This window comes from Caretta caretta, chromosome 1, assembly GCF_965140235.1.
Source record: "Caretta caretta isolate rCarCar2 chromosome 1, rCarCar1.hap1, whole genome shotgun sequence".
In the NCBI taxonomy this organism is placed as follows: Eukaryota; Metazoa; Chordata; order Testudines; family Cheloniidae; genus Caretta; species Caretta caretta.
The window spans coordinates 60,913,272-60,935,904 of record NC_134206.1 but is presented as its reverse complement, the minus strand read 5'-3'; the positions used below and the strand labels follow the sequence as shown (position 1 = coordinate 60,935,904).

Genomic DNA, 22,633 nt, shown 5'->3' with positions numbered 1-22,633 from the left:
GCAAGGAAACTTTAGGGGAAAACCTGACGATGAGCTCTATAGGTCTGTCTACACTGCACACTGCATCTGGGAGTGAGCCTCCCAGACCAGGTCCACAGACTTGTGCTAGTACGCTAAAAATCGCTGTGTAGACGTTGCACCTCAGGCTTCCGAGTGGGGGGGGGGAGGGCGGGCACTGAGAGATTGAGTGCCACCCTGAGCTGCAGTGTCTGTACACTAATGTTGAGCACACCAGGGTGAGCCCTGCTAACACAAGTCTGTGTATGGACCCACTCCCAGGTGCAGTGTAGACATACCCCTGGAGTCTGTGGGAGAATTTCCCAAGGGGAGTGATGAAAGCCTCATTGCTTAGGGTAGTTAAACTAAATGGCCAATATGCTATAAAATGTTCTGGAGGGAACAATCCTGCCCTGACTAGAAGATGGATTACAAGTGACCTAACGGGTCTCTTCCATCTCTGTCCGACATGATTCTAAATCAAACACAATGACTAAAACAGTACCATGGTTACCGTACTTACAGGCACCAAACCTCATATGCCGCTCATACAGTTCCCTGTATTTATCAAAACCTCTCTCTTGCAACCTAAGGACAACAAACAATATATTTTAAAATCACACACTTGTTTTTGGCTAATGACAACCTAAACAATTTCAGAAAAACATGTGACATTAGGTCATGATGTCCTACCTGCCCATTTACATATATAAATAATTACTCCACATGAACACCCCAGGTCATGTCAACATTGTTGTCTGCCCAGCAGGGCCTTCTGTGAGAGGCAACACTGAGGTGGGGTCCAGCAGGCCTATGGGACCCCTCTGCCGCCTCCAGGAGCCACTGACTCTAGGTCCAAAAGAAGAGGCTTTATTGCTTGTCCACGTACATAACCACATGGGAAACTGAGGAGAATATGGAATTCTACATGCAATGCTCCATCAGTTACGCTCTAGTGTACTGGTCAGGAAACATAGTGGAGAGGGACTCCTGATTCCTGCAAAGGTTCTGGATAATGGGAGAGGGTAAAGAAGTCACCTGAGATTTTTCTCCCAGATGGTAGGAGAACCTGACCACGCCCAGTGATTTAGTGCCTTACTTCTTGCAAGGAGGCCCTGCCTTTTGATGGGGGATCAGAAGGAAAGTTAAATGCCCTAATGCACTCAGGAGTACCCCCTTTCTAGAGCCTCTCATAGGGTTGTGGGGGCAGGAGGGGGGAGTCCACAATGCAGCCAACAACACAGCGCCTGCAGAGTGGGTTTTGAGAAATCTCTCTGGCTGGACTGCTGAGTTGGGCTTACTCTGTCAGCCTTACCCTGGTTGTTTGCTGCAGTCCCTGTAGGGTCGGGGGTCTCTTAGACGGGAGTTCTCTTTCTGGCTTCAGGAGTCCCCACAGCAGTCTCCTGCTTAGGGCATTCCTGTTCCTCCCCATCCTGAGCTGACTGCAGTTTCCTCCTTTTTAAATGCCTTCTCCCCTTCCATACATGATTGACAAGGCTGGAGAAGTGGGGCTAGCCCTGTCACTAGGGCTCTCTGGCACTTCCTCATCAGCATGGGGTCTCACAGAGACACTTACTGTTGCTCAAGTTTCTTTCTGGTGTCACTTTCTAGCACTGTTTGTGAAAGGTGAGGATGAGGAGCAATATCAATCTCTTCGTCAAATGAGTTGCCTTCCATCAGCTCCTTGATCACACACTCAAATACGTCCTTGTACATCCTGCAGCACAAAATCTACAAAATACACCAGACATAGGAACACAATGGGACCAGCCTACAGGGAACTGGCAAAAAGTGTGATCTTTTCCACACACGGCTTCACATTCCTCCCAACAGGCAAGCAGTCTGAGATTAGCCAAGATCATGAGTGATGCAGGATTTTCCCACTTCATGTAGCTTTATTAATGCCAGTAAACCAGGTTCTCTGCTTAGCTCCATTGCACCAGCTGTGGATCTGGCCCATTTGTAGAATCATTGAATATCAGGGTTGGAAAGGACCTCAGGAGGTCATCTAGTCTAACCCCTTGCTCAAAGCAGGACCAATCTCCAATTTTTGCCCCAGATCCCTAAATGGTCCCCTCAGGGATTGAACTTACAACCCTGGGTTTAACAGGCCAATGCTCAAACCACTGAGCCATCCCTCCCCCCATTGACTCACTGCTGCTCCATTTCCAAGAATCCCATGCTTCTGTCTCGCAAGCTACAGCTCTTCCTCTTGACTGAAGCCAGGCTGTCTCCCTCCAATTTTGCTTCTCTGACCATCCACTCCTTCAGTGATCTCTTCCCATTCCCTCCTCAACACCCATGCCCAAAAGGTGCTCCTCTTTTCTCCCCCTTGCCTTCTTAATCCAATTTCCTATCCACTCCAAATTGCTTGTCCACTCAACCCTCCCCAGGTACTTCCCCCTTAGCCCTGCTTCTGCCTTCCTCCCCAACTCTGATGTCTGGTTGTTGCCCTGCTTCAGACATAAAAATTATCACTACAGCATATAGCAGGAGCTTTCTTCCTTTGTCTCCCTCCCCTTTCTGTAATGTATCATACTACATTTATGGAAACTCAGGCTCAGATTAAAAAGGCGATTTGCTCATGTCCTCAGTCCATAGTAGAATCAGGAACAGATCACAAGAGTCCTGAATCTCAAGCCTTGCACCCTGGATACTGGACCAAACTGCTCCCATTTTTTGTTGTGGATTTTCCCTCCATTGGTATAATTCACAATGATTTTGGGGTGACCCTGTCTTGTGTCCAACTCCTGATGGCAGCAGGAATTCTTGGGGATGCCAAATTTTCTTCCTTCCAGGGTACTACTTGACCAAAGTATAATCCTGAATATATTACAAAAGACCTAGCAGTTCCCTCACCTCCACTGTCCTGGTCTATGTTTGGTACTAGTTATCAGGAACTGCCAGGGCATGGTAACCTATTGGCTTTGCTGCTGGAAGATTACCAGGAAAAGATAGCTTCATTGTTTAAGTAGCACAGCTACTCACAGTTTCCAGTGGTTGTGTCTCCAGGTCTTCTACGGTTGGGATGGGCTTTGCAACAGCCTTGCAAAACTCACAGCTTTCATATCCTTCAGCAATGCGATTTTCCTCAGAGGACAAAGGAAAATGGTGAAGAACATTAGCTTTTTTAAAAAAAATTAATTGTACTTGAAGCCTAGCTGCTCACATGAGAAAATCACAATTCTCTAAAAAGAGTCAAGTTTGCATCTCTCCAGAAAGACCACTATCAGTAAGGTGCTGTCACGAGGATATCCAGGAAGTTCTAGGTTATGTGTGACAATCTGTATTCCCAAGTGAATTGCTTATTTTTACTCCTTCATCAGAGCTGGATGCAAAGTGCTAATTGTGTTTTGTGGGAAATTTGCGGGGAGGGGGGGGAAGTTGTTTTTTTTTTTGATGAAAAAAATGAAAACCAGTATGATCACGTAGTCTGATCTCCTGGATGACACAGGTCAAAGAACTTCCCCAACACAATTCCTAGCACAGATTTTTTTAGAAAAACATCCACTACATTTAAAAATGGTCAGTGATGGAAAATCTACCACAACACTAGGTAAATTGTTCCAATGGTTCCTTATCCTCATTGTTAAAAATGTACACCCTGTTTCCAGTCTGAATTTGTTTAGCTTCATCTTCCAGCCATTAGATCACATTATACCTTTCTCTGCTAAATTGAAGAGCCCATTATTAAATGTGTGTTCCCAAAATATTTTATAGGTACTTATAAACTATGATCAAGTCCTTTAACCTTCTATTTGTTAAGCTAAATAGACTGAGCTCATTGAAGCTGTCACTATCAGACATGTTTTCTAATCCTTTTATCATTCTCCTAGCTCTTCTCTGAACCTCTTCAGATGATCAACATCCTTCTTGAATTGTGGACACCAGAACTGGACATGGTAATCCAGCAGTGGGCACATCAGTGCCAAATATAGAGGAAAATTAACCTCTCTATTCCTACTTGAGATTCCTCTGCTTATACATCCAAGGAGTGCATTAGCCTTTTTGGTTACAGCGTCACACTAGGACCTCATGCTCAGCTGATTATCCACCACGATGCCCAAATCTTTTCTTGGCGTCACTGTTTCCCAAGAACATGTCCCCCGTCCTTTAATTATGATCTACATTCTTTGTTCCTAAAAAGCTTATGCTCCAATAAATCTGTTAGTCTTTAAGGTGCCACCGGACTCCTTGTTGTTTTTCTAGAAAGAATAGTCTTTCAAGAAATTAGAACTGACAAGACAGTCTGTACATGGCTCTGGAAGAGCTGTTATCATCTATCACACAAGTCTTGACATTTAGATGAATTTGTTAATGAAGTATTATTGTTACTAGTCTATTGCCATTATGGTCTATAATGCTAACAGGCAAACAAAATCCATGTAATAAAATCCTTTCAAAATATTTGTTGAAATAAGTTACCGCCATAAACAGGAGACAGCTTTCAAAAATGATTTTCATATATACACATCATGGATGGACATTCCCTTTTGGTCTGCATATTTCTTTGTTTAGCTTTAAGCTAACAGCTCTTTTTAACAGCCAAGTCAGAACTACAAGATCCTGAAAGTAAGGGGTGAAGAGAGAATTGATATATAACACATTGGAAGGAATCACAATCATTACAGCAGGGGAGCCCAACTTTGCCCAACAGAGGGCTGTAATGGGAAGCTGACAGAAGAGTGAAGGCCACAGCTACAGTAAATTACATAGCACAGAGGCTACTGTTTAAGATGGAGCATTGCATGCTGAGACCAGAACCTCCATATTAATGATGAGGCTTCCTTGCACTGTGTGGGCCTGATTGGGTTTTCTCCTCGGCCTCCTCTGAACTAGAGCAATGTAAACATCCAGACACACACAAAAAAAAACTCCAAGCCCCAGTTGAAATGCTGGTGGAAGTAGAAACAGAGAGATAACCAACTCGCCCTCTTTCTTGTCTTTATTTTTAACTGGGCGATGGCTAAGCAAATGACACTGCAAAGGAGGCAAATAAGATTGAGTTTGACAAGCTGAAATACCAGAGGGTCTGACATCGGTCTCCTTTTAAACTTGGCTTCACTTTGAGAAGCTGCAAAACCAGAGGGGGAATAAGGAAGACATTTCGACACATCACACCCCACATATTTTTCATCAGGTCCCATGGCCCGAGAGCCATCTGCTGTCTGAGTCAGTAACACCTACTCTTTCCTTTTCTTGTCAAACTGCTCCCGTTGTTTTGATGGTCAAATGTAAATCTCTCTTAAAGGGAATAGCATTTGCCTCTTCAGCAATTTTTGGTCTATTGTCAGGAAAGCAAAGCTAACTTCCTTTCCCCTGGACACTACTCACAGTTTCAGGAGTGTCAAATATCCCAAGAGAGCATTTTTCTGGAAGCTAGATATCTTTTCTGAAAGGCATCTCACCACAGACCTGACAAATCTTATACTACCTGACTGGAAATATAACCACATGGTATTAGTGGGGTCAGGGAAAACAAGCCCTGCCTAAAATCCTCTCTGTTACTGAAGAGCCTTTAGATTAGACGCACTTTTGGTGTAACTCTGTGGAGATCAACGGAGTTATACCAGTGATGAATTTGGCCCTCTGTTTCTATGTGTCAGGTGCATGGAACTTTCCATGAGCTCCTTTCCGATTTTCATCGAGGAGCTGCCTTCCTTTGTCCCTCTTTGTTCTGCGAGAATTTAGTACTTGTCAGAGGTGGTGAAAGTGATGCCCCACAGGACACCATTTATCCACAAACAACACTGCAACCTTCCCCGCAAAGCCGACCCACAAAAGAATGCAAAAATAAACATGCCTCAACCTTAACCAGACGGTACAGAACCTCTGTGTGGGAGAGGATCGTTCAGTTTTAATGCTCATTCAGTGGTCGGCCCCCCTCTGTGCTGAGACTGATGAAAAAGCTGCCCGACTGAGAGAGGATTTTTTGACGTGAACATTTATCCAGCACAGACTGGACTGAGATCCACACACCCACTTCACACAGGCCACCAAACAGCATCAGGGAAAATGTCACAGCCCCATCCTCAGCTGAGGTAAATTGGCAGAGCTCCACCAAGTGAAAAAAACTCACCAATTTACACCAGATGGCTGTGAGTCTCTACCAGTACAGGTTGGGTGTGGAATGGTGACAGACAGGCGAAAGGCTCCATTGTCCAGTTACCACTCCCTTGAGTCATGCAGCTTCCTCTTTATAAATGACTGGTGTATTCATTTTAATTTCTCCATGGGCCTCACCTCATCTAGGAATAGGGTAGTTATTTTCAGGTCATCACAAGTCGCCTCTTCTGAATCGGGCTCCGGGGCTTTTTGTACGAACAAGACAAAGACATGAATTAGCCTTCACTCACTGTGTAGAAATGTTGTGACAGTTGCATCAATTGTCAATTCACCCACAGAGGCACTGGAATCAAAAATTTCAAACCTGACTGCCTACGGTTAGGCTCCCACATCTATTCTTAGGCAGCTCAATATAAGCGGCCTAAATTTCAATGGTGCTGAGGAGCGTCTATTGATTTCTATAGGGTCTGTGGGCGCTCGGCGCTTCGGCCTATTTAAATCCATATGTAGCCACCTAAATGTAAGTGCTTAGGTTTTCAGATGTGGTGTCCAACTCCAGGCATATTAACAGGGCCTGATTTTCAAAAAGTGAAGAATACCCTCGCTCTGAAAAATCATCTCCCCCCACCAATCTTAACAAAAAGTCACTTGTCACATGGATTTAGAAGCCTAATTTTAGGAACCCAGGTGTGGACATTTTGGCCTTGGTGAGTAAAATATAAGGGAAACTTTGCAAAGAGGGTGTAATAATTTATATGCACTTCTGAATTTCGGTGTATAGTATAGAAGAGGGATTATAAAAGTGTTTCATAGTAATAAACTGTATACTAGACTGCAAGAATTGAGAAAACGAGATATTACAGTATAATACAAATGTCTTATTATGGCAGGCCATAAACTTCTATATAATAGTTTTTAAGAGCAGGATGATGCAGAGAAAAATAAGAACTATAAAATCTGTGTCAAGAACAAAAATAAGTTAAAACCAACTTTACCCAGATTATTAAATAGCTAATTTATCATCCAAATTGTCACTCACTAGTGCCCCTCTGCTAGGTTTTTATGAACTGGAGAGAGGGTGGATACTTTATATGCATTCTCAGGTAATTTTAAGACAAGTAATTTCCCACATTAAGGCAGAGTAGTTCAAGTGTGGCCCATGAAACCCTACACTACTGCCTATCTTTATCTTTAATACAACAGCCTGGATCAAGGAAATATGGCTTCTCAGATCCAGATGGAGTGTTCCATTGCAGTGAATCCATAGGTAGAGACAGCGGACACAATGATGATATGGACACATCCCACCCACAGACACAGAGGAAGCTGGGACTAGAACTCTTGTTTTCCTTTAACTCCTCCCAAAAGGCCTTTTCCAAAGGAAAACTCTGGGAACTTCTATGGGCAGCATGTCACCTAGCCTCACTCTAGGCCAGCCACTAAAGAACAGCATCACTTACTCACAATACACTACTTTATACTGGGCCCTGCAATCTGTTGGGGCCACATCTTTGTATGGAAGATGAGGAGGGCAGCAGTGTGGTGTTTTTATACTATGGTGATTAATGGGAGTCCCTGAGCAGACTTTGGTTCCTCTGAATAAAGTGTCAAACTCTTGTATGTTCTGTATGCTTCCTGTAGCTTCAGCAAGTGATGCATTAAAAAGACAGTATCCAGAGGTGAAAGTAAGCCGGTACAGCGCCGTACTGGGACCGGCTTTCCCAGAGGGCAATTTAAAGCCCTGGGGTAGCGGTGGTGGGGCTTCTGGAGCCCCGCCGCTGCTACCCCAGGGCTTCAGCAACCGGGCTCCGGCGGAGATTTAAAGGGCCCCGGAGCTCCAGACCCCACTACCCGCCCTGGGTCCTTTAAATCTCCGCCGGAGCCCAGTTGCTGAAGCCCTGGGGTAGCAGCGGCGGGGCTCCAGAATGGATTTAAAGGGCTGGGGCGGTAGCGGCGGCTGGAGCCCCAGAGCCCTTTAAATCCCTGATGGAGCCTGGCTGCTGCTACTCCAGGGCTCGGGCAGCAGGGCTCAGGCAGGGATTTAAAGGGCCCGGGGTTCCAGCCGCCGCTACCGCCCCAGCCCTTTAAATCCATTCTGGAGCCCCGCCGCTGCTACCCCAGGGCTTCAGCAACTGGGCTCCGGCGGAGATGTACTGGTAAGTCCTCTAACTTACTTTCACCCCTGACAGTATCCAAACAAACCTAGGGGATCAGAGGAAATCCATAAAATCCAAATCCCCCTCTCAGAGACAGTGGCCTCCCTAAATACCTATATTAGAGAAAAAAGAACTCCGAAACACACCTACTCATAATCCAGGAGCATACACATTACACTACATGCAGACATTTAATATGTACATCCTTTGTGAGTGGATGCATGCCCTGGCAGTGCGCGTATTTCTGAATGAGCACATTTTATGGAAATCAGGTTGTATTCCCTCAACCTTGCTTATATCATCCTGTTTACCATCATTGCAAAGTAGCACTCAGACAGAACTGGCTCCTGATCAGCTTATTATTCATGGTTACATGAATGACGGCGTAGGAGGTGGAAAGAACATAAATAAAATTGGCTTCACTAGGTTATCTCAACCTGTATTACTCATAGCAGCTTTTCCCCTAGTAAATTAAAACAAACATGCACGCAGAGGCTCTAACCATACAACATGCGAGGGCCTCTTTTGGGACAAAGCCTCAACTTCTTCGCTGCAGGAACCTGTACTTATTTACCTGTGTGCTTTTGTAGAACTGTTTTAAAACCATATGTCTTACAAATGAGCATTCCAACTTCAGACCTCAATTTCTTCAAGGTATAAGAAATGAGCACAAGGGATCCGGCTATTACAAGATAATCACACCTCTGGGGAAATTACTGGGCTCACGTATCTATGTTCCACAGATCATGATAATCTCATTGGGGTCGGTTAGCCATCAGGAAAGCTTGTTAAACCAGCGTGGCTTGTCAAGCCCTTGTCATTCAGAATGCTTACCAGGCTGTCCTAGTTTATAAGGATCTCTGGATCCCATGAGCTTCCTCAGTTGGCATTTTGCACCAGTGTTTACAACACAAACACAATATTTATCTCCTAAAATCTATCATTTTTAATTTAAATTTTTTTTTATAATTTAACAAATACAGGACCCAATTCTGTTCTTATTTGCACCCGTGCGACTCTAAACTGACTTCACTGGAGTTACTGCTGATTTACACGGATGCAGGAGGAGAATCAGGCCCTCTTTAAGACTGATTGATCCCAAAAAGAAGGGATCTCTGCAGGGCATAATACATATACAGAGAAAAAACGGGTGGTGACCTGTGAAAAACAGAATGGAACTTCCCTCTCTGCACCTATTATTATTATTAGTAGTAATTATTTCTATTATGGAAGAGCTCAAAGGCTCCAATCAAGATCCGGTCTCCCTTGTGCTAGGCACAATATAGTCGCAGACAGGGGTCTCTCCTGAAGACCTTACAGTGCAAATAGACAAGACAGAGAAAACCAATATACAAAGTTCAAACAACATGTCTGGGATGATGTCCTGTGATGCTGGGTACATGCCGTGTTAGTTACAAACCTTCCCCCTCCCTCTTTCCAGGTGCTACAGCCAGTCTGCTGTCCCAGCGTGTTGTCTTTCTATACAACTCAGATATGGTGTGAAAGAGAAGAAGGAAAGGGATGACAAAGATTTAAGCAATATAAGCCCCCACACAAAAGTCAAAAGCCCCCCTACAAACCTTAGCTCTTCAGGGCAGGGACCAGTTTTTTTGTTCTGTGTTTGTACAGAGCCTAGCACAATGGGGTCCTGGTCCATGTCAAAGGCTCCTAAGCATCACTGTCAAACTAATAATCCATAATAATGATGAATTTTGGGGGGGTTCCTTCCCAGCCCACCAGGGCCAAATTGACATACCAGTGGTCTGGTTACTCCTCATGCTCTAGCACCATGTGGTATGGATAGGGCTCTACCAAATTCATGGTCCATTTTGGTCAATTTCACTGTCATAGGATTGTAAAAGTTGTAAATTTCATGATTTCAGCTATTTAAATCTGAAATTTCACGGTGTTGTAATTGTAGGGGTCCTGACCTAAAAAGGAGTTGTGGGGTGAACATAAGAACATAAGAATGGCCATACTGGGTCAGACCAAAGGTCCATCCAGCCCAGTATCCTGTCTACCAATAGTGGCCAACCCCAACCCCCGGGGTGGTTGCAAAGTTATTGTAGGGGGGGTTGCGGTACTGCTACCCTTACTTCTGGGTTGGTGATGGCAGGGCACTACCTTCAGAGCTGGATGCTTGGCCAACAATTGCCACTGTCCCGTTGCCCAGCTCTGAAGGCAGCGCAGAAGTAAGGGTGGCAATACTCCAACCCTCCTAAAATAACCTTGTTGCCCCTCTGCAACTCCCTTTTGGGTCAGGACCCCCAATTTGAGAAATGCTGGTCTCCTCCCTGAAATCTATATAGACTCATAGAAGATTAGGGTTGGAAGAGACCTCAGGAGGTCATAGTCAAACTCCCTGCTTAAAGCAGGACCAACCCCAACTAAATCATCCCAGCCAGGGCTTTGTCAAGCCGGGCCTTAAAAACCTCTAAGGATGGAGATTCCACCACCTCGCTTGGTAACCCATTCCAATGTGTCACCACCCTCCAAGTGAAATAGTTTTTCCTAATATCCAACCTAGACCTCCCCCACTGCAACTTGAGACCATTGCTCCTTGTTCTGTCATCTGCCACCACTGACAACAGCCGAGCTCCATCCTCTTTGGAAACCCTCTTCAGGTAGTTGAAGACTGCTATCAAATCCTCTCTCACTCTTCTCTTCTGCAGACAAAATAAGTCCAGTTCCCTCAACCTCTTGTCATAAGTCATGTGCCTCAGCCCCCTAATCATTTTCGTTGCCCTCCACTGGACTCTCTCCAATTTGTCCACATCCTTTCTGTAGTGGGGGGCCCAAAACTCGGCACAATACTCCAGATGTGGCCTCACCAGTGTCGAATAGAGGGGAATAATCACTTTCCTCGATCTGCTGACAATGCTCCTAATGCAGCCCAAGATGGATTCTGCACTTGTCCTTGTTGAACCTCATCAGATTTCTTTTAGCCCAATCCTCCAATTTGTCTAGGTCACTCTGGACCCTATCCCTACCCTCCAGTGTATCTATCTCTCCCCCCCCAATTTAGTGTAATCTGTGAACTTGCTGAGGATGCAATTCATCCCATCATCCAGATCATTAATGAAGATGTTGAACAAAACCAGCCCCAGGGGCACTCTGCTTGATACTGGCTGCCAACTAGACATCGAGCTGTTGATCACTACCCGTTGAGCCCGACGATGTAGCCAGCTTTCTATCCACCTTATAGTCCATTCATCCAATCCATACTTTTTTAACTTGCTGCCAAGAATACTGTGGGAGACCGTATCAAAAGCTTTGCTAAAGTCAAGATATATCACATCCACCACTTTCCCCCTATCCACAGAGCCAGTTATCTCACCATAGAAGGCAATCGGGTGTAGTATAGGGTAAAAGCGCACAAAAGACCAGATTTCATGGGGGAAACCAGATTTTACTGCCTGTGATGTGTTTTTCAGGCTGTGAATTTGGTAGGGCTCTAGGTATGGAGTAACAGCTTCTCCCTGCTGACTGGGAGCGCTGGGAGTGCTGGGATGTCCCATGGGGAAATCAGGCTGCCTGCCCTGGTTCCTTGGCTTTATCTGAGACCCAGCACAGGGTTTCTACCTCCTTCGAACTAGAAGGAAGCTTCCACCCACAAGTCCCCTAACCTCTCAACACCAGTACTGGACACGAGCCCTGTTGTCTCCCCACCCTTCCTCACCCAGCCGGTAAGCAAAGCAGTTTGGGGCAAGTGAGGGAGGGAAAAGTCACACACTAAATGTTTACCTTAAAATGCAAGGGCCCAGTTAGCTGCCTATGGGCTGTCACCAATGCACCATCATTGCCTTTGTTGAACCAGCCCTGGCAGTGTTAACCATCTGGGGGGATTTAATTATTAATTATTCAACACTTTCATTCTGAAAGCACCTTAGGGTCACAACAAGGTCAGGCCCCTTTGCAGCAGGGGTTGTATAAACTCATGATAATGATAATCCTTGCCCCGGGGAGCTAATGGTATAAAAGATAGCAATAGGCGTAAGGAACAAAAGTGCAGTGAAACCCTGCAAAGATCTGATCCAAAGCCCACTGAACTCAATGGGAGATTTTTCCCACTGATTTTAATGGGCTTCGGTTCAGTCTCCCAGCTGAACTTAAGGTTGCAGAGGCGTGAGCTGGAGTGGGGAAGGGCCAGGAGAAGTGTGTGGTGCCATTTAAAGAAACTGGGGAAGTCCCAGTCCAGAAAACTCTAAGACACGAGCCAGTGCAATTGGTATCTAGCAAACTGGTAGCTGCTGCTTTAATTATCTCAGCAGACACCTCACACCAGTGAGCGGCTTATTGTAATATGGGTGCACTGAATAATACATATTTACTGTGAAGAAAGGAAGGTGTTATTGTGTGGGAAGAATTTGGCAGCTCTGAATACTGAACAGCAGTTTCTGCAGAGCAGTAGGATTCAACCCGGTAATCAAGCCCATTAGCATTAAAAGGAACTGTCTAAATGTCAAGCCAGGTCCGATAAATAAGCCACTAACTCATTTAGAAATGGTTCAGAATGGCAAATTAAAAGTTTTGCTGCTAATTATGTCTCTTATTTTGGAGTTCTGTCACTTCTTGCTTTTTGCTTCCATTCCAATGAGATAATCATCTGCTGCCAAGATGTTCTGAAACCTGAGGCAAGGCAAACTTGGCCATGGAAAATAAGAACTTGTCTGAACCTCAGACCTCATTCACAAGCATTTGGAAGGGTCAAAACTGTGGGCGAGTACCCACTAGCCAGGTGTCCTTTAGTATCACCCCCGCCCCCACCTCCCATGCGGACATCAGCCTGAGATCTCTTGTCTGGACCCAGTGACTCATTCCACTTCCTGCCCATCAAAGCCCCTCTTTTCCACCCTGACTTTTGGTCCGCACCTGGGCCTTTGTGGATGTAGATTCTAGATCTATCAGAGGTCTCAGCAGATCTCAAAATCTCTGCCGGGCCCAGCCTGGCTGCTGTTTTCAACTCTTGCGGGATCAAGGGCCTTCCTTAATCAGAGGTACCCCTGGAATATATTGCACTGCCCACCACTGACCTGCCCTCAAACCACCCCCTTCCCAGCTGTCAACCCTTTCTGTCTCCCTCACAACGGAAAGCATCCTTAGCCATCAGATTACCCAAATGGCCACATATCCTGGCATACCTTCATCATCTGACTTCTTGTCTTCTCCTCCTGCTGCATCACTTTCAGCTCTCACAACTACAGATACAGAACAAGCATGGCGTGTTTTAGTGGCTAATCTGCTTGGGCAATGGTAGTTGCCTGACCTACATGTCATATGGCCAGATTCAGGAGTGGTTTAAGTGTTAGACTTGTGGGGACTGAACTGAAACATAGGAAATGTCACAGTGAAACTGGCTGTTGGTTCAGTCAGTCAGGTACTTTGCCTCTGATAGTGACATATAACTGATACTCCTGGTGAAGGCAAACCCATTCCTCCTCCTTTATGCACCTGGTCAATCATACAGTACCATACGATAGCATGGGAGAAACTAATTTTGACACCCCCCCAAGATGGTAATCATTGTATGCCCTGAAGCATAAAGATTGATAGCCTGTGTAATTTGCAGTTTAGCTAGTGCAATTGCAGATGTTAATCCTATATTCCAACCAAGCAAAAGTGGGGACGCTGTGGTGAGCGAGAGGAAAGAATTAAGCAAGCTTTCTATGGAGCTTCCTCCATAAAATTTTGGAATCTCAAGTCCAATGCCCTCTATTTTTGAAGACTAGCATGTTTCAGTTATTAAAGTGTATGGGGTCTGGGGGAGGGTGGTGGTGGAAGAGAGGCTATGCTGGGATGGGTTTGTCTGGAATTCTGTCCTGTAATAGGTTGCCTCTGTCAAATTACATTCTGTTAAAGTACCAAGAAAGGCTGCACATCAAGACCGCAGGGCCCAGATTCATGCAGGTGTTTCCTACCTGACAACCACAGAGCTACGTATAGAAACCAGCATCAGCACAATACAGAACAAAAGCAAGAAAACCCACACACACGGAAGCAGGCTGCTACCCCATGCCTTCCTCCTGTCTTGCTGTGCTATGGACAGATGTCATCCTGATCTACAGATATCAAAATATACTCCTATTTGGCTTTATGTAATATTTTGGTGCCAAACTTTCTATGAAGCAATGAGAAAAATTAACTTGCTCGGCCCGTCTGCCTCATTCTTTGCTTTCCTATGTTTGCTTTGTTAGCTGCCTGTTTCTTTTCTCCTCAACTTTACTTCTAATTAAATTTCCCCCCTTTCAAGCCTTTCCCATCATCTGACCTTTTCCCACTTTCTTTTACTCTTTTTTCATTCTCCTTTCCCTCTTCCTCTCATGCTCTATGCCTCCTCCTCCCTCCCCACATAGTCCTTCCCAACGTTTTTCTTTCATCCCCCCTTCTCTCAGATTTATTGTCCACTCTCTGACTCCCCCACATTCTCCTTTTCAGTTTTCTTTTTCCCCTAGCCCGAGCTTTTTCTCACCTTTCATGGCGTCTACAGATTCCTACCCCTCCAGTAGGGCCCCTGCACTCTCCCATGGGATGGAAATATGGGAACCACTGGCAAAGTTGGGGAGGGAGGCCACATGTTGCTAAGTGTTTCATGGTGAGAGTGGGGCAGGGCATGGTAGGCTGCCTCCTTCAAACATTCAAACAGGATCAGGGGAGGTGGCATGATCCAGTGCCCAGATGGAAGCCACAGTCTGAGACTGTGAATGGACAGCAGCTATCCATGGGCTGACCCCCTCAAGCAGACTGGAGAGGTGGTCCATGCTGCGCAGGGATACAATGCCTCTTGATGCTTCTCACAGAGACATGTCTGCCTGGACGGTCTAATACATTCTGACTCTTGCTACTTTAGTTGCCACAATAGCCTTCTGCAGCAGTGAGTTCCGTAGGTTACTTATACTTTCTAGTTAAAAGTATTTCATTGTTATCCTTTTAATTTCATCGAGCATCCCGTGTGCTTGTCCTGTGGGAGAGGCCTGGGAGTCTGGAGGCTGGTGGGACAGGTACTGATAGGAGATGAGGGAAGCTGGAAGATGACTGCTTGGTCAGAAGGTAAAGGGCAAAATGTTACATCATCAGATGGGCAAGCCCAAAGTAACACCTACCTCATTCAAATCCCCACTCATGAGCCAGAACTGTCCTGCCAAGGTGCCAAACCCCCTCTCGCTTTGGTTGCTGCCCTGGACACTATTCCTGGACAGGGTGATTTATCCCCCATTACTACGGAGTGTTAGCCATCTCTCATCTACAGCAACAAGGCTGGGATTTTCAAAGGAGTCTAGTTCAAAACCCTACTTTAATTTACAGTGATCAGGATTATTCACAGATTCCCAGGCCAGTCTGACCTCCTGTATACCACAGCCCATAGAACTTCCCCAACATAATTTCTTTTCAACTAGAGCCTCTTTTTTAGAAAAAGCTCCAATCTTGATTTAAAAATTGCCAATGACGGAGTCTCCACAAGCGCACCCTACCTTCATCTTTGGATTTAGTTTGGTTACTTTCTTCGCTTCCTTCTTCAGACTCTTGTGTCTTAATTTCTTCATCTGTGTCAGGAAAGAGTACCACAGTGCCTGAAAGATGACAGCAGAGTTCATGTTACAAGTTGGTCTGATAGAGCACCGGCTGTGCTGAACTAAACGAGGCTAATCCTTAACCAGAGACCTGTGGTGTGTGGCCATAACTCTTGTCCCACATAGCAACGTCCCCCACTTTTGTACCTGGGTAACATAGGCTCGGGAACTAGGGGCATGGCAGATGCTGCAGGCAGCATCCCCAGGTTTCACTGTGAAAAGTTTGCTGGTGCTATCAGAATGGAGCTGGCACTAGTTTGCGATTCTTGAGACTCCCGGAGCTGTGCAGCACCCGGGTGGTGTGAACGGGAATCACCCTTTCCCACATTGCTTTTGAACACACGTGGTTTAGAGTTTTGTGAGCTGTCTTCAGCACCACTGCCTGGGTAACCATGAATCATGGGGTGGAAGTTACCTCCCATTCCCAGCTGGGGATCATTTATGTCCCTAACCATAAAAATGGATAATGTAGCTTTGTCAGTATAAAATCAGATTGTGACACAGGCAACTGTTGGTGCCAACGGTTAGAGGACAGAGACAGTGCATAGAGTTTTACAGGGAACCCCTGGGTTGGATAGATGCATATTAATTCACCAAAGGTTGGCATGTAAGGTCTCTACTGAGAGCCAGTTGCCCACTGGTTGCCATAATCATTGCAAAATGTATGTACAGATAATATTTAAGGAGTTATATTTCTATACTAAAAGTTATGTTCTTAAGGCAGGTAACCAGGCAGTGACCTGTCTCAGACAATCCCTTTTGAGGCAGTGGGTAACAGACGCTTATCGCCCTGTCTGGTCATTGTGTATTGTGCTCATAACAATATAGGCCTATTTGCATATTGAGCCAGATGCTGATTAACAGATTGGGAAATCGACAAGTAAGGAGTATACAGGAAAAAAAAACCCAGCAGGGGGGCGTCCTGCTTATGAAAAAGGACAATGGATTGTTCTGATATATCTGGGGCTGCTAACAGACACCCTGGATTTTGGCTCACGAATAGACAATCACAGCCAAGCCTGGTTGTAAAATGCTAGAAGAACTTTGGGTGAGCCTTGCTCTATAAGACATGAGAGTATCTAGTTAATTAAGTCTAGGTTTTAGAATGTGTGTTATGACTTTATTTGATACATGACCCTTTGTTTCCAATACTTCTCCTTGCTGCCCTTGAATTGCTATGCTTTGTTAAATAAGATCACACTGGTTTTTACCATACACGTGCCTATGGGATGTGGGTTAAGCAGAGTGGTGATCTGAGGTGAAGCAGATAAGCTGGGGTGTACTGCTTCTTTGGAAGCAGTAAATCATAGAATCATAGAATATCAGGGTTGGAAGGGACCCCTGAAGGTCATCTAGTCCAACCCCCTGCTCGAAGCAGGACCAATTCCCAGTTAAATCTGTGACTACTGTAAATGTCCATCCAGTGGACCAGGGGCTGGACACTCCAGGGAGACACTCAGAGGGCTCAGGAGTTGGGGTGTGCCTATCGCTAACCTGCAGAGTGAAAGCAGGGCATGCATAGGCCTAGAAGGGTGTGCTTGCGTTGCCTGTGGCTGGTGGGGTTGGCGAGTTGAGCCATGGCAGGGACAGACAAGGCCCCCTCACAACCTTGGGACACCCAGGAAGTGTCACACTGATGCTCTTTTGCTAGACGATATGCCCGGGAATGCTCTGTGGCAGTGAGTTTGGCTGTCAGCCTGACCGCTCTCTTTTTGTCCAGCATTCCACAGAGCTGGAAAGACACGATTCCAAACAGAGATGTTACAAAAGTATTAAAAAAACCAAACACCTGTCCCTCTGCTTTATTACTTATCAAAACTGGAGTCATGCCTTGGAGGTGGAAGAATCAGCAGGCAGAGCGGTTTGGGTCCTAGGAACTTGTGAAAGCAAGAGGTTGATAAGAATGAAAGGACAGAAATCATAAAATGGTTTGTTCTAATTCCTTCGTAGTCACAGTTGTCCATAACTTACAGAGAAAGGATGGTCCAGGGGTTAGGGTGATTCAGGACACCTAGGGTCAACTCCCTCCTCTGCCACAGACTTCCTGTGTAACCTGGGCAAGTCACTTAGTCTCTGTATGCCTATGTATTCCCTACCTCCCAAGGGTACTGCAAGGACAAATACATTAAAGAGTGAGAGGTGCTCAGATACGGTGGTCATGGGGGCCATGCAAGCACCTTCCATAGGAATAAGATTGAACTGCCCTCTATGAAGAGTTACAGGAATTTGTTATGGCCTGTCGATCAGCTAATAAGAACCTTCCCTCCCTCTACACAGGTTTCTTTTTTCAAGCTGGCCCTTATCTCTGGAGGGCTCTGGAACACACAATATTATGGGCCAAATATTCAAAGATAGGTACCTAAGTTGAGTCCATTCTGTACAGATATACATTTGTATACAACATCTGGTTCTTGTGCATGTGGTCACCCATTTTGCAGGCACACCTGTTTCATGGGCACCTATTTTTGAACATCTGTCTATGATCTACGAAGCCGGGACGCACTATTTTATAATTTATTTACCCAGGAAAGCTGCAGTGTCTGGGAATTTACTGTTGTTTCCCCTCTCAGGTAAATTTGATCGTTACCTGACCTTCTCAGGTCTCAGCTCAGCCAGACATTATGGACTTGATGCAGGAACCACTTAGTGGCCTGTGTTTCACAGGAGGTCACACTACATGATCACAATGGTCCCTTCAGGCCTTAAAAAAAAAAATCTATGAATCAGTGTCCCACAGCGAGAGAGCTGTTGAGCTGGATTTACAATTTAGGATTCCCCTGGCTTTTAGTCCCGGACCTCCCTAACTACTAGCCCATCCAACACCCTCTCACATGCTTTATCTGCTGATGTGTTATTGATTAAAATTACTGATGCCCTAAGAGATTAACAAATATCAGTGTTTAAACATTGTTTGTTCCAGATTCAATTTTTTAGAGAGTTCATTTTATTAAGAATCACCAGTGTATATTTCCAGACATTTTAGTTCTAAGCACATAGGGTTTTTTTTATACTCATCTCATAGAATGTTTTCCATGCTGTCCAAATTCACTGGTATGCTCCAGTGCTTTACACCATGCTGGAAAGGCAAAGCAGTAATAAACCCAGCTTCACCGTCTGGTTACACCGAGTTTGTAGCGTTACAGTGGTGCAAAGCAGCTGGATCCTGCTGGTAAATCCAGCCCCAAATGCTGACATTTCTGTCTTAACTTGGCCTCATCACACATAGTATGTGCGTTGCCATAGCAAGTAGGGCCTCACTCCTGGACGAGGACCCCATTGTGCTAGGCACTGTGCAAAGAATTTAGTGGTAGCTGAACCGCTTGGTAATAGTGACCATAACATAACAACCCTGTGCATGGGAAAGCACCAAAGCAGCTCACCATGGTGGTATTTAATTTCAGAAAGGGGAACTACACAAAAATTAGGAAGTTAGATAAACAGAAATTAAAAGGTACGGTGCCAGAAGTGACATCCCTGCAAGCTGCATGGAAACTTTTTAAAGACACCATAATAGAGGCTCAATTTAAATAAACACCCAAATAAAAAAAAAAAAATTGGAGGACCAAAAAAGAGCCACCGTGGCTAAACAACAAAGTAAAAGAATCAGTGAGAGGCAAAAAAGCATCCTTTAAAAAGTGGAAGTTAAATCCTAGTGAGAAAAGAGACAGGAGCATAAACTCTGGCAAGTTATGTATAAAATATACTTTGGAAGGCCAAAAAAGAATTTGAAGAACAGCTAGCCAAAGACTCAGAAAGTAACAGAATTTTTTTTTTAAATACGTCAGAAGTAGGAAGCCTGCTAAATAACCAGTGGGGCCACTGGACAATCGAGATGCTAAAGGAGCACTCAAGTAAGATAAGGCCATTGTGGAGAAACTAAATGAATTCTCTGCATTGGTCTTCATGGCTGAGGATGTGAGGGAGATTCCCAAACCTGAGCCATTCTTTTTAGGTGACAAATGTGAGGAACCGTCCCAAAACTGGGTATGTGGGCAATGAAATGGCAGATGAAATTCAATGCTGCTAAATGCAAAGTAATGCACATTGGAAAACATAATCTCAACTGCAATATACATATTAAATGATGGGGTCTAAATTAGCTGCTACCACTCAAGAAAGAGATCTTGGAGTCATTGTGGAGAATTATCTGAAAACATCCACTCAACGTGCAGGGGCAGTCAAAAAAGCTAACAGAATATTGGGAATCATTAGGAAAGGGATAGATAATGAGACAGGAAATATCATATTGCCTCTATATAAATCCACGGTATGCCCACATCTTGAATACTCGTGTAATGCCCCATCTCAAAAAAGATATATTGGAACTGGAAAAGGTACAGAAAAGGGCAACAAAAATTATTAGGGGTATGGAACAGCCTCCATATGAGGAGAGATGAATAAGACTGGGACTTTTCAGCTTGGAAAAGAGACTACTAAGGGGGGATATGATAGAGGTCTATAAAATCATGACTGGTGTGGAGAAAGTAAATAAGGAAGTGTTATTTAGTCCTTCTCATAACACGAGAAATAGGGGTCACCAAATGAAATTAATAGGCAGCATGTTTATAACAAACAAAAGGAAGTATCTTCACACAACACACAGTCAATCTGTGGAACTCCTTGCCAGATGATGTTATGAAGGCCAAGACTATCATAGCGCTAAAAAAAGAACTAGATAAGTTAATGGAGGATAGGTTGATCAATGGCTATTAGCCATGATGGGCAGGGATGCAAAACCATTCTCTGAAGTGTCCCTAGTCTCTGTTTGCCAGAAGCTGGGAATGGGCGACAGGAGATGGATCACTTGACGATTACCTGTTCTGTTCATTCCCTCTGGGGCACCTGGCATTGGCCACTGTCAGAAGATAGGACACTGGGCTAGATGGACCATTGGTCTGACCCAGTATGGCTGTTCTTAGGTGGTAGTGTCTATCCCTGGTTTATTATTGAAGGTAGGCCTTACTACATTGCTGCTTATATTGTTAAATGTATACAGTAAATACACTGGATATGCAATATGGCCATGTTAGTATTGCTGTAGGAACCTGTCCTTTTGGATTTCCAGGGCCTCACTTTAATCACTGGGCTGGGCTCTGGGGGAGAATGGGGGTTTGGGTGTATTAGCTGGGGGAACGTTACCGGGCTATATGGGGAAGGGTTTTGCATGTCTGACCCTCTCCCCTCCCCCCCGCATCTGGGCTCTGGGGAGGAGGGAAGGGTGCAGAGAAACAGGAACTGCATTGTCATACGGGTTTCTTTAATTCTCTACTCCTGGGGGAATTTTGTGTATGTGTCTGTATTGTTATAGACATACTTGCTGACAGGTATTTTGAAATAAATTACCAAAATACTTGAAACAGGCATGCTTATGTAGTGTTATTTTGACAAATAAAATTTTGAAATACTGTGTGCAGAATTTTTCATTTTTTGGAACAGAATGCTCCCAGCAGTAATTTAGGCACCTAAATCCCAGTAAAATCAACGGGAGTTAGGTGCCAAAATGCCTTTGAGGGTCTGGTCCATAGAGCCTAATTCTGATACTTACTCCTGTTCAGTAGCATTTTACTCCATCTGTGATCACATGGCTTTACTGTGGCTATTTGCAGAATAAGACATAAAATAAGAAAGTGTATCGGAATCTGACCCTTAGCGCTCCTCACCTTGACTCAGTGTGGGCTCAGGACTGTCCTTGCCATCCACATCTTCTCTGCTCCTCTTCTCCTCTCTGATTACTGATATAGCTTAAAGATCATGTTTTAGTTATGAAGTAAGCTTAGGAAGTAGGATGGAAATTAAATTTACTGCTTCTGTGACTACAGATATGAAATAAAGCTCAGATTCAATGATAGATCAATATCACCAAGGTAGTTTTATTAATAATTTAAAACCAATGAGAAATGAGCATAATAATTCTATGAATCCCAGTTCTGACGTCCTGTATGTTTTCTCCCAGGACATCTGTTTCAAAGCACAACTTGCACGTCTTTGGCAAAAGCTACCGTTAATAAGTTAACGTCCTTTGTTTTACTTGCTACTCATTTAATAGATTCAGAGGTGGGTTGTGATAGGTTGGCGGTAATGCATTTTCTGTCATATAGCCATGAAAATACTGCACCATCTGCTCCCAGTGGCATGACAGACAACCTAGCTCAGCTGGGGCCCTGTGCAGTCTAAATTTTTTCCCAGATTCTGCAACAGAAGAGGGAATGTCCTCCTTTGAGGGGGCCCATTCTTCTCAAAGGCAGATACATAGGGCCTGATTTTGTTCTCTCACCAGTGTCCCAGAGTAACTCCACTGAAACTACTGGAGTTACACTAGTGTAAGAGGACAAGCAGGCCCTTAAAGGTGATTTCACACCATCGCAGAGACCTAACCTGTTCCTAGGCATCCAGGAGAAACCACCTCCTTCTGCAAGACAACAGTAGGGCCATTTTTGAACCAGCTGACTGAGAGTCCATTGTGGTAGAAGTTTTAAGGCACTCATACATGAAATGAACAACTCCATTATGAACCAGGAGCTATCAGTAAGGGAGAAGGGACCCATCAGCCGGAAGAGACCTGTAAGGGTCATGGGGATAGGATGGGAATGTGAGCAGAAAGGAGCTCCCCATAACTAGAATGTTTCTAGGTGTGAGGTCTGCTGTAAGGTATGTCTACACTGGAATTAGACACCCCTGGCTGGCCTATGCCAGCTGACTCGGGTTCCTGAGGCTGTTTAATTGCAGTGTAGATGTTCAGGCTCAGGCTGCAGCCCAGACTCTAGGTCCCTGTGAGGGGGAGGGTCCGAGAGCTTGGGCTCCAGCCCACGCCAGAACGTCTACACCTCCATTAAACAGCCCCTTCGC

At 44.9% G+C, this 22,633-nt stretch overlaps 1 protein-coding gene across 1 annotated transcript in view; it reads right to left on the bottom strand.

Moving 5' to 3' along the window:
- The window catches only part of ERICH6B (glutamate rich 6B), a 63,079-nt gene that overhangs the window by 13,363 nt on the left and 27,083 nt on the right, over nt 1-22,633 (bottom strand). The window contains exons 5-11 of the mRNA XM_048850639.2: nt 21,448-21,528; nt 15,689-15,787; nt 13,361-13,417; nt 6,241-6,308; nt 2,986-3,087; nt 1,574-1,728; nt 521-585 (exon numbers count right to left, since the gene is read on the bottom strand). Of these exons, the coding sequence (XP_048706596.2) occupies nt 521-585; nt 1,574-1,728; nt 2,986-3,087; nt 6,241-6,308; nt 13,361-13,417; nt 15,689-15,787; nt 21,448-21,528 (627 nt within the window). The remainder of the gene's footprint in view (nt 1-520; nt 586-1,573; nt 1,729-2,985; nt 3,088-6,240; nt 6,309-13,360; nt 13,418-15,688; nt 15,788-21,447; nt 21,529-22,633) is intronic.